Source organism: Zonotrichia leucophrys, chromosome 26, assembly GCF_028769735.1.
Source record: "Zonotrichia leucophrys gambelii isolate GWCS_2022_RI chromosome 26, RI_Zleu_2.0, whole genome shotgun sequence".
NCBI lineage: Eukaryota > Metazoa > Chordata > Aves > Passeriformes > Passerellidae > Zonotrichia > Zonotrichia leucophrys.
Window position 1 is genome coordinate 2,262,379 of NC_088195.1, and position 12,462 is coordinate 2,274,840.

General features: G+C 56.5%; 1 protein-coding gene across 1 annotated transcript; it reads right to left on the reverse strand.

The window, feature by feature from the left end:
* Window positions 1-2,198: 2,198 nt before the first annotated feature.
* On the reverse strand, window positions 2,199-12,159 carry PGC (progastricsin). Its single transcript, XM_064732813.1, has 9 exons — window positions 12,125-12,159; window positions 9,778-9,931; window positions 9,035-9,152; window positions 6,823-6,941; window positions 5,927-6,126; window positions 4,784-4,906; window positions 4,526-4,670; window positions 3,647-3,745; window positions 2,199-2,456 (listed from the first exon to the last, which is right to left on the reverse strand). Exons 1-9 carry the CDS (start codon window positions 12,157-12,159, stop codon window positions 2,304-2,306), a joined length of 1,146 nt encoding a protein of 381 aa, XP_064588883.1. The 3' UTR covers window positions 2,199-2,303.
* Between the last annotated feature and the right edge of the window lie 303 nt (window positions 12,160-12,462).

The window sequence follows — 12,462 nt, forward strand, 5'->3', positions numbered from 1 at the left end:
ATCCTTTGGGATTGGGACCACAGGGGGATTGTGGAGCTCCTTACACCAGGATCCTGCATTCCTCTGGACCACAATCCTATATCCCTTTGGAGCAGGATCCTGCATCCCTTTGGACCACGATCCTACATCCCTTTGAACTGGCACCACACGGGGCTCTTGGAGCTCCTCGCACCGGGTTTTCACCACTCCTTGCACGATCCTCCATCCGATTGTGGCCCTGGCAGGGCACAATGTCCCCACATCCACCCTGATTCCCCTCCTGACCCCCAGCCCGAACACGGGACGCCGATCAAAAGCCAAACGCCGTCGTTATCACCCAATTAAAGGATTTTTTTTTCTCCCAGCTCCAGCTTTCCGGAAAACAAAGGCACAGCCGCACACACCCCTTCCAGCAAGTGGAAATTCCTGCTGCTGATGTTCTGGGAATGGGCAGGAGCCTTCCAGCTCCCATCCAAGCTTTTGGCCGTGGAATGATGCTGGGAATCCTTCAGAAGCTCGCGAAATCCCCACGAGGTTCCTGATGGGTCCGGGCAGGTCCTGCAGGGAGCAAAGGGGACAGCGAAGAGCAGAGGGACGTGGTCAGTCTTTGCTGGGCACCACCGCCCTGTTTCCAGCAGAAAATTCCCATTCCAGAGGGAGGAGGAGGAGGAGGAGGAGGAATGCCCTTCCCTGCTGTCGGTGCCCTCCTAATCTCGGTCTCAGCGCGCTCAGCCTGTGTCAATATTTTGACTTTGTGTCCTTCCCCCGGGAGGTGACAGAGCCCCGAACGCATCTGAGAGCGAGCTCCGGTGATCAAGAACTGCTAAAAACCTAAAAAACCACTCTGGGTGCTGGGAAAGAGCGGGGTCACCCAAGCTCCCCCTGCCCGGGGTGTTCCCCATCCCCTTGGGCCACTCCCTGCCATTCCCGATATTCCAATGAGGTTTTCCAAGGCTTTTTTCAGGGCTCAAGGGTCATTTGGGTGTCGTGATAAAGAAGTTCTGGTGATAAAGAACTTCTCAGAAACTCTGGGAAACAGCGGGGTCATCCAACCTCCCCCTGCCCAGCGTTCCCCATCCCGGTATTCCCAATTCCCGATATTCCAGTGCAGTTTTCCAGCCCCGTTTCAGGGTTCAGGGGTCATTTGGATGTCGTGACTCAGCTCTGGTGATAAAGAACTTCTCAGAAACTCTGGGAAACAGCGGGGTCACCCAACCTCCCCTTGTCCGGGGTGTTCCCCATCCCCTTGGGGCACGCCCTGCCATTCCCGATATTCCAGTGCAGTTTTCCAGCCCCATTTCAGGGCTCAGGGGTCATTTGGGTGTCCTGACTCACCCCACAGCCTCAGGATCCCACCTGGATACACCACGGGGCTTTGGCAAAGCTTCTCCAGCTGCAGGGAGGCTCAGGGGCTTCTCCTCTGAGGCTTCCCGAGGGCTGGAGGTGGGGACTGGGGATTTATCCTGGGGCTTGGAGCTCATCCCAGCACTTACCTTGCTGGAAATGGGAATTGTGAGCCAGGGAACCCCTCAGGAATTGTGAGCCAGGGAACCCCTCAAGCTGCTCCCCACAAACCCAGGAGCTCAGAGAGATTTGGATGGCAGGGTTTGTTTGCTACAGGATCCGTGGGCACACAAATCCCGAGGGATGGGGATGGAAAGCCATCCTTGAGGATTTATCCCGGGCCATGGAACTCATCCCAGCGCTTACCTTGCTGGAGAAGGGAATTGTGAGCCAGGGAACCCCTCAGGAATTGTGAGCCAGGGAACCCCTCAAGCTGCTCCCCACAAACCCAGGAGCTCAGAGACCATTTGGGATGGCAGGGTTTATTTGTTACAGGATCCGTGGGCACACAAATCCCGAGGGATGGGGATGGAAAGCCCATCCTTGAGGATTTATCCCGGGCCATGGAGCTCATCCCAGCACTTACCTTGCTGGAGAAGGGAATTGTGAGCCCGGGAACCCCTCAGGCTGCTCCCCACAAACCCAGGAGCTCAGAGACCATTTGGGATGGCAGGGTTTATTTGTTACAGGATCCATGGGCACACAGACACACAAATCCCGAGGGATGGGGATGGAATCCCATCCCTGTGGCTTCATCCCAGCACTTACCTTGCTGGAGAAGGGAATTGTGAGCCAGGGAACCCCTCAGGCTGCTCCCCACAAACCCAGGAGCTCAGAGATCATTTGGGATGGCAGGGTTTATTTGCTACAGGATCCGTGGGCACACAAATCCCGAGGGATGGGGATGGAAAGGAGCAGAAATGTCCCTGGGAATGCTGTGGCACCCCGTGGGCCGGGAGAGGGGCTGGAATTTGCTTCCTCTAGGCCGAGGGGGCGAAGCCCACGCGGTTGTTGGCCATGTCGAAGACGGTGTAAAATTCCTTCAGGAAAACGTTTCCCAGGATCCAGAGGGGCTGCCCGTCCTGGGAGGGCAGGTAGGTGGCCTCGATGGCCAGGGTGCAGTAGCCATTGCTCTGGAGGGGGGAATAACGGGGGGTCAGCATCTCCAGCAGCACAGAGGGAGCTACGGGATCTTCCCAGGGCCTCGGGAATGCTTGGGATGTTCCTGGTGCCTCGGGAATTCTCAGCATGTTCCTGGTGCCTCGGGAATGCTTGAGAAGTTCCCAATGCCTGGGCAACTCTCGGGGTGTTTCCAGTGACTGGGGAACTCCTGGGAATTTTCAGAATGTTCCCAGTGCCTCGGGAATGCTTGGGGTGTTCCCAGTGCCTCAGGAACTCTTGGGAATGCTTGGGGTGTTCCCAGTATCTGGAGAACTCTTGGGAGCTCTCAGGATGCTCCTGGTACCTGGGAAATTCTCAGGAACCCTTGGGATGTTCCCAGTGCCTGGAGATGTTCCCAGTACCCGTGGAACCCTGGGGAGCTCTCAGGAACCCTGGGGATGTCCCTGGTACCCTGGGAACCCTGGGGAACCCTCGGGATGTTCCCGGTGCCTCGGGAACTCTCAGGAACTCTTGGGATGCCCCTGGTACCCAGGGAAACCTGGGGAACTCTCAGGATGCTCCTGGTACCTGGGAAATTCTCAGGAACCCTCGGGATGTTCCCAGTGCCTGGAGATGTTCCCAGTACTTGTGGAACCCTGAGGAGCTCTCAGGAACCCTGGGGATGGATCCCAGTACCCAGGGAACCCTGGGTGTACCCCGGAGTCCCGTCCTCGGGACTTCAGGACTCTTGGGATGCCCCTGGTACCCAGGGAAACCTGGGGACTAGGCTCTCAGGATGCTCCTGGTACCTGGGAAATTCTCAGGAACCCTCGGGATGTTCCCAGTGCCTGGAGGTGTTCCCAGTACCCGTGGAACCCTGGGGAGCTCTCAGGAACCCTGGGGATGTCCCTGGTACCCTGGGAACCCTGGGGAACCCTCGGGATGTTCCCGGTGCCTCGGGAACTCTCAGGAACTCTTGGGATGCCCCTGGTACCCAGGGAAACCTGGGGAACTCTCAGGATGCTCCTGGTACCTGGGAAATTCTCAGGAACCCTCGGGATGTTCCCAGTGCCTGGAGGTGTTCCCAGTACCCGTGGAACCCTGGGGAACTCTCAGGAACCCTGGGGATGGATCCCAGTACCCTGGGAACCCTGGGGATGGATCCCAGTACCCATGGAACCCTGTGGAATTTTGGGTTGGACCCCACAGAGCCCACACGTACGTTGAGGACGTAGGCGCTCGGGGGGAGCGCGAGCCGAGCGCCGCCGATGCCGAAGGTGAGTTGGGGCATGCTCTGGGTGTCACTGCAGTCCACAGCGTACTGAGGGGACAGGGACAGGGCTCGTGGCAGCCAGGGGACACGGGGGGGGACAAACACCCCGCCCCTGGCAGCGCCACACCACGGAATCATGGAAAGGTTTGGGTGGGAAGGGAATTTAAATCACCCGGTGGCACCCCTGCCATGGCAGGGACACCTCCCAGTGTCCCCAAGGGGCTCCAGCCTGGCCTGGGACACTGCCAGGGGTCCAGGGACAGCCACAGCTGCTCTGGGAATTCCACCCCAGCCCCTCTCCCAAGATTTCTTCCCAAAATCCCATCTAAACCTGCCCATGGAATCCTGGAATGGTTTGGGTTGGAGGGACCTCAAAGCCCATCCAGTGCCACCATGGGTCCCACACCTCCCACTGTGCCAGGGTGCTCCAGCCTGGCCTGGGACACTGCCAGGGATGGCACAGCTGCTCTGGGACATCACCCCAGCCCCTCCCCACCCTCACAGGGAGGAATTCCTTCCCTGCATCAACCCTAAATTCCCTCTCTTTCACTCTGAACCCATCTCCCCTTGCCCTGTCACTCCAGACCTTTCTCCCAAGTCCCTCTCTGGCTTCCCTGTAGCCCCTTCAGATCTGGAACGGGCTGTGAGGTTCCCACACAATGTTCTGTTCTCCAGGCTGAGCATCCCCACCTTTCTCAGCCTGATGTCCCCCTGCAGTCCCTTGTCCTGCAGGTGCCACCTGAGTTTTGTGGGACCTGGTCAAACCCAGGGCTCTGACTCCCACACAGGCTCCCCACTGCTCCAGACCCCCCAAACCCCCACACTCACCCCATAGCTGGTCTCCTGGGCTCCCAGGGCCTCCAGGACACTCTCTATGTACTCCTGGGGCACGGTCAGCAGGAATGTCCCCGTGTCCACGATGGCCTGGCAGCCCTGGCTGCACCAGCCGGTCGCTGACTGCCCGATGGCAACCCTGGCAGGACAATGGGGACAAGGACGTGGCTTTGGGCACCCCTAAACCCAAAGCATCGAGCCTGGAGCCCTGCAGAGCAGGGTGTGATGGCCAGGGGTGCAAACACCACTCACTCCTCAAGTGCCACCTGCCAGTAGAGCCTCTGTGTCACCGGTGCCCAGGTGATGTCCCCCTGGAAGAGCTGGGGGTCCACGCCCCCCAGGAGGAGCTCGCCCCCGTAGTCGTAGGTGGGCTGGCTGTGAGGAAACAGAGCCAGGAGAGCCCTGTGGTCAACGTGGGATGGAGAGGGGGGAGTGCCCGAGGAACCCTCAGGGGGACGGGCAGGGGACAGCAGGATGTGAGGGACACCAGGACGTGCAGGCAGGGGACAGCAGGATGTGAAGGTGGGGGACAGCAGGATGTGAGGGACACCAGGACGTGCAGGCAGGGGACAGCAGGATGTGAGGGATGGGGACACCATGATGTAGGGATACCAGGATGTGCAGGGCACATGATGACATGAGGGCATGGGACACCAAGATGTGCAGATAGGGGACCCAAACGACGACACCACAACAGCAGGGGACACCAGGACGTGAGGCAGGGGACAGCAGGATTGAGGCAGGGGACACCAGGATAGGGAAAGATAGGGGGACACCACAACATGCAGGGGACACCTGGACCTGAGGGCAGGGCACACCAGGATGTGCAGATAGGGGACACCAGGATGTGAGGGATGGGGACACCAAGATGTGAGGGCAGGGGACACTGTGACATGCAGGCAGGGGACATCAGGATGTGCAAGCGGGACACCAGGATGTGAGGGATGGGGACACCAAGATGTGAGGGCAGGGGACACTGTGACATGCAGGCAGGGGACATCAGGATGTGCAAGCAGGGGACACCAGGACATGAGGGCAGGGGACAGCAGGAGATGAGAGCAGGAGACACCACAATGTGAGGGCAGGGGACAGCAGGATGTGCACATAGGGGACATCATGACATGAGGGCAGGGGACCCCACAACACGCAGGGGACACCAGGACATGAGGATGTGAAAGTAGGGGACACCACAACAAGTGGGCAGGGGACACCAAGATGTGCAGATAGAGGACAGCAGGACATGAGGGATGGGGACACCAGGACATGCAGGGGACCAGGACATGAGATCAGGGGACACCACGACATGCAGAGAGGGGACACCAGGACATGCAGATAAGGGACACCACGACATGCAGGGCACACCAGGACACTCAGAGCGCCCTGCAGGGCTCTCACCGTGAGAAGTAGAAGCTGAAGACGGGCTCGGCGAGCTGGTTCTGCTCCAGCATGCCCCCCAGCGCCGTGGCCATGCCCCCCACGGCCAGCGAGGGGAAGGCCATGCCCAGGATGCCATCGAAGGCCGCGAAGTAGAACGGCTGCGTGGGCTCCTCCTGGCTCAGCCCCAGCTCCTGCTGGGTCACTGTGATGCTCTGGATCTGCAGGGAAAGGGGATCTGAGGAGGGGCTGCTGCTCCCAAGGTGCCAACAGCACCAGGCAGAGGGGAAAATTGGGGAAAAAAAACAGGAATTGGGGTAAAACCCAGCCAAAGGCCAGCTGGTGACTGGGTTTGTCACAGGGGTTCTTGGATGAGGGAAGAGACGAGGATCTGACTCCCTGTTTCACAAGGCTTGATTTATTATTTTATGATATATATTACATTAAAACCATACTAAAAGAATAGAAGAAAAGGTTTCATCAGAAGGCTGGCTAAGCTAAGAATAGAAAGGCATGATAACAAAGGTTTGTGGCTTGGACAGAGAGCTCGAGCCTGCTGACTGTGATTGGCCATTAATTAGAAACAACCACATGAGACCAATCCCAGATGCACCCGTTGCATTCCACAGCAGCAGATAACCATTGTTTACATTTTGTTCCTGAGGCCTATCAGCTTCTCAGGAGGAAAAATCCTAAGGAAAGGATTTTTCACGAAAAGATGTCTGTGACAACTAACCGACTCTCAACCCTCCAACTATAGTTTATCAACCTAGTCACAAAACAACCAATAACGCCCCTAGACAAAAAAAGGACACAAATGAGCCTTAATTTTAACATCCCTCATCATCTTCCTCCTGCTACCCTACACACTCACCCCAACCACCCAGCTACCCATGAACCTGGCCCTGGGCACTCACCCTGAGCGTGTCGGAGCCCAGCACGATGGTGACGGAGCCGCTGCCGTAGGACACGTTGTAGGACTGGCCCCTGGGCGTGAAGGTGGCCGAGGCACTGGGCTGGAACTTGGCGTGGTTGACTGGGGGAGGAAGAAGAGGGAAAGCCCTGGGCATGGGCAGCGAAATGCCATGCAGTGGGGTTTCACTGCTGGGTGCTCCTTGGGGAGATTCCCAAGGGTCAGGTCCTGTTCTGCAGTGGGATTTCACTGCTGGGTGCTCCATCAGTGGGGTTTCACTGCTGGAACCTCCCTGGGATAATTCCTGGGGATCAGGTTCTGTATTGCCATGGGATTTCACTGCTGGGTGCTCCATCAGTGGGGTTTCACTATTGGAACCTCCCTGGGATAATTCCTGGGGATCAGGTTCTGTATTGCCATGGGATTTCACTGCTGGGTGCTCCATCAGTGGGGTTTCACTGCTGGATGGTCCCTGATATCATGGGGATCAGGTTCTGCATTGCCATGGGATTTCACTGCTGGGTGCTCCATCAGTGAGATTTCACTGCTGGATGGTCCCTGGATAATTCCTGGGGATCAGGTCCTGTTCTGCAGTGGGATTTCACTGCTGGAACCTCCCTGGGATAATTCCCAGGAATCAGGTTCTGTTCTGCAGTGGGAATTCACTGCTGGGTGCTCCTTGGGGTAATTCTCAAGGAGCAAGTCCTGTTCTGCCATGGGATTTCACATGGGATTCACCCATCCTGAATACCAAGGCTGATGGTGCCTAGATAATCCTGGGGATTAGGTCCTGTCTGCAGTGGGATTTCATTTCTGAGTGTCCATCAGTGGGATTTCACTGCTGGATATCCTGAGTGATTTCCCAAGGAGCAGGTCCTGTTCCAGGGAGTGGAATTTAATTCTGGGTGCTCCATCAGTTAGATTTCACTGCTTGATGCTCCTTGGATAATTTCCCAGGAAGCAGGTCCGTTTCTGCAGTGGATTTCCCTGCTGGAACCTCCCTGAGATAATCCCCAAGGAGCAGGTCCTGTTCTGCAGTGGGATTTCATTTCTGAGTGCCCATCAATTGATTTCACTGCTGGATGGTCCTGGGATAATTCCCAGGAATCAGGTTCTGTTCTGCAGTGGGATTTCATTTCTGAGTCCCCAATCAATTTTAGAATTTCACTGCTGGTGCTCCATTGGGATAATCCCCAGGGGACAGGTCTGTTCTGCAGTGGGATTTCATTTCTGGTGCTCCCATCAGTGGGATTGCCAGGAACCGCCAGGACCCCAAGAAGATTGCTGGATGGATTCAGGGACACCCCTGGATATCCCTGGGGTGGCTGTGGGATTGACTGCTGGCTGCCCTAGAGGCTAACTACCCAATGAGCAAGTCCTGTTCTGCCATGGGATTTCACATGGGATTCCACCCGATCCCCTGGAATTATCCTAAGGGAGCTGGATGGTGCCTTAGGATAATTCCTGGGGATCAGGTCCTGTGCTGCAGTGGGATTTCATTTCTGGGTGGTCCATCAGTGGGATTTCACTGCTGGATGATTCCTGAGTGATTCCCAAGGAGCAGGTCCTGTTCTGGAGTGGGATTTAATTTCTGGGTGCTCCATCAGTTAGATTTCACTGCTTGATGCTCCTTGGGATAATTCCCAGGAATCAGGTCCTGTTCTGCAGTGGGATTTCACTGCTGGGTGCTCCATTGGGATAATCCCCAAGGAGCAGGTCCTGTTCTGCAGTGGGATTTCATTTCTGGGTGCCCCATCAGTGGGATTTCACTGCTGGGTGCTCCATTGGGATAATCCCCAAGGTGCAGGTCCTGTTCTGCAGTGGGATTTCATTTCTGGGTGCCCCATCAGTGGGATTGCCAGGAATGGCCAGGGAGCACCCAGAAGATTGCTGGGATGGTCAGGGAGCACCCCTGAGATCCCTGGGGTGGCTGTGAGGATTTGAGGGCTCTGAGCTCCCCAAGAAAGGCACCAGCTACCCCAGATCAGCATCCCAGGGTCATTTTTTTGGCATCGTGATGTCCCCAAGGTGACAGGGGAAGAACAGGGACAAGGATGTGGCTTTGGGCACCTGTGGCACCCAAACCCATCCTGGAGTGCTCTGAAACACATCAAGCCTTGAGCCCCACAGTGCTGGGATAATTGGCACTAATTAATGACCACGAATTACTCCTAGGAGCAGGAACGTCCCTGCTCACAGCATCCCGGGCTACTCACAGCAAGCAGGACTCTTGCAGTCCGTGGAGGGCACCCACAGGTTGGAGGAACCGGTGTCAAAGAGCACCAGGAACTTCTGCGGGGGCTCCCCAATGCTGATCTCCCCAAAGTAGGAGGACTGGGAAAAAAAAAAAGGGAATTTTCATTGGCCATGGGATCAGGGACAGAGCAGGTTCCCCCCTGGCATCCCCCAGCCAGGCTGAGCTTTTATCCTGCTTCTACTTCCCCCAGAAAATGAAATATTAAATCATTATTGTGGGTTTGTTTCATACAGAAAAGCCTGGCTCGTTGTGGCTGGGGGGTAAACTTCCTTGGGGTTCAAACCAGAAGTTAAAAAGCGGGGGAAAAAGCAATTTAAGGGTGGGGGGGAAAGCAATTTAATAGTGGGTAAAAAATCAATTTAAGAGCGGGGGAAAAACAATTTAGGAGTGGGGAAAAGGCAATTTAAGAGTGGGGGGAAAAAAGAAATTTAAGGGTGGGGAAAAAAATTTAAGAGTGGGGAAAAAAGTAATTTAAGAGTGGGGGAAAAACAGTTTAAGGGTGGGGGGGAAAACCACTTAAGGCTGGGGGGAAAAGCAACTTAAGGGTGGGGGAAAAAGCAATTTCAGGGTGGGGGGAAAAAGCAATTTAAGGGTGGGGGGAAAAGCAATTGAAGGTGGGGATCAAGCAGTTTCTCACTGCTGGAGGTTCAGGGGTGCTGGAGGCAGCGGGAAGGGAGGAAGGACGGGCAGGAGGGCACTCACATCCAGGTGGTTGGCTATGGGCTCCCTCACCACAGCCCCCTGGCTGGGCTGGTATTTCTTCACCGAATCGTATTTGATGTGCTTCAGGAAATCATCGAGCACCCCAGCTGCCCTCATCTGCTCCCGGATGGACAGGCCTTTCTTCAGGCTGATCCTGCACAGGCAGAGGCAGAGCACAGCAGAGCACAGCAGGAAAGAAGAAAATTTCAGCATTTTCAAAGGGCTTGGTCTCTGGGCTCCTTTGAGACAGGACAGGAGCTCTGCATGCCCAGGAGCTCTGCAGATCCCCAGGAACTGCTCTCCACATCCCAGGAGCTGCTCTCCATGTCCAGGAGTTCTCCATCCCTCAGGATCTCTCCATGCCCCAGGATCTCTCATTGTCCAGAATCTGCTCTCCATGCCCAGGATGCCTCCATGTTCTCCCAGGATCTCTCCATGCCAGGATCTCTCATTGTCCAGAATCTGCTCTCCATCCCCAGGATCTCTCCACATCCAAGATCTCTCCATCACCCAGGATCTCTCCATGCCCAGAATCTGCTCTCCATCCCCAGGATCTCTCCATGCTCTCCCAGGATCTCTCCACATCCCAGCATCTCTCCATTCCCAGGATCTGCTCTCCATCCCTAGGATCCCTCCATTCCCAGGATCCCTCCATGCCCCAGGATCTCTCGTTGTCCAGAATCTGCTCTCCATCCCCCAAGATCTCTCCACATCCCAGCATGTCTCCATTCCCAGGATCCCTCCATTCCCAGGATCCCTCCATTCCCAGGATCCCTCCATGCCCAGGATCCCTCCATGCCCAGGATATCTCCATCCCCCAGGATCTCTCCATGCTCAAGATTTCTTCCTGCCCAGGATCTGCTCTCCATGCCCCAGCATCTCTCCATGTCCAGGATCTCTCCACATCCCAGGATCTCTCCCTGCCCAGAATCTGCTCCCCATGCCCAGGATCCCTGCATTCCCAGGATCTCTCCATCCCTCAGGATCTCTCCATCCCCCAGGATCCCTCTCTGCTCTCTCAGGACCTCTCCATCCCCCAGGATCTCTCCATCCCCCAGGATCTCTCCATGCCTCAGGATCTCTCCATCCCTCAGGATCTCTCCATGCCTCAGGATCTCTCCATCCCTCAGGATCTCTCTATGCTCTCTCAGTATCTCTCCATCCCTCAGGATCTCTCCATGCCCAGGATCCCTCCATCCCCCAGGATCTCTCCATCCCTCAGGATCTCTCCATGCCCAGGATCTCTCCATCCCCCAGGATCTCTCCATCCCTCAGGATCTCTCCATGCCCAGGATCCCTCCATGCCCAGGATCCCTCCATGCCCAGGATCTCTCCATGCCCAGGATCTCTCCATCCCCCAGGATCTCCTCTAGCCTCTCCCAGGATCTCCTCCGGATCCCACCAGGATCTCAGCCCCAGTCCTGCCGTGTCCTCACCCCGATCCTCTGCTCCCACCTCATCCCCACCTCTGCCCCTCGTGCCCACCTGCGCGACCCTGGGCCACTGCAGCCCGCCAGCCCTTACCGGCAGCCACCTCATGGTGCTCGCAGCCCTCGGGAGGGGCAGAGCCCGCCGGGGCTGCGCTTTTATCCCGGGAGGCAGCGCCGGCTCTGATCCGGGCCGGCCTCAAGGGCGGCTTTGTGCCCCGGGACGCTGCGGGATCGGCGCCATCAAAGGGCAGCGGGAGATAAGGGGCAGCTCTTATCAGGGACCGGGGACCCGACGTCACCGCGCTGTGTCCGGGCTGCGCTGGCCAAAATCCCCGGAGCTGCTCGCCAGCCCTGGCCGAGGGACAAAGGGAAAGGCTTTGGTCTGCTCGCCTTCCGCCCGTGGAGAGAGGGATGGAGGCGGGGAGGGCACGGGCAAGGAGATGGAGAACAGCAGGGTCCTCCTGTGGTGTCCTCCAGGATGGTCCCCAGTTCCTCCTCTCATTTCCTCCAGGATGGTCCCCAGTTCCTCCTCTCATTCCCTCCAAGGTGGTCTCCAGGTTCCTTCTCTTCCTTTTTCAATGATGTTCTCCAGGTTCCTTCTTTCATTTCCTCCAAGGAGATCCCCAGGTTCCTCCTGTAATTTCCTTCAAAGTGATCCTCAGGTTCCTCCTCTTCCTTTTTCAATGATGTTCTCCGGGTTCCTCCTCTTGTTTCCTCCAAGGTGGTCCCAAGTTCCTCCTCTCATTTCCTCCAAGGTGGTCTCCAGGTTCCTTCTCTTCCTTTTTCAATGATGTTCTCCAGTTCATCCTCTCATTTCCTCCAAGGTGATCCCCAGTTCCTTCTCTTGTTTCCTCCAGGATGGGTCCCCAGGTTCCTTCTCTTGCCTTTTCCAGGATGGTCCCCTGGTTCCTTCTTACATTTCCTCCAGGATGGTCCTCAGGTTCCTTCTCATTTTCTCCAAGGTGGTCCCCAGGCTCCTCCTCTCGTTTCCTCTTGGGTGATGCCCAGTTCCTTCTCTCATTTCCTCCAAGGTGGTCCCCAGTTTCCTCCAGCATGGTCATCAGGTTCCTTCTCTCCATTTTTCCAAGGTGGTCCTCAAGTTCCTCATCTCATTTCCTCCAGGATGGTCCTCAGGTTTCTCATCTCATTTCCTCCAAGGGCATCCCCTGTTCCTTCTCTTGTTTTCTCCAGGATGATCCCCAGGTTCCTTCTCTCTGTTTTTCCACGATGTTCTCCAGGTTCCTCCTCTTGTTTC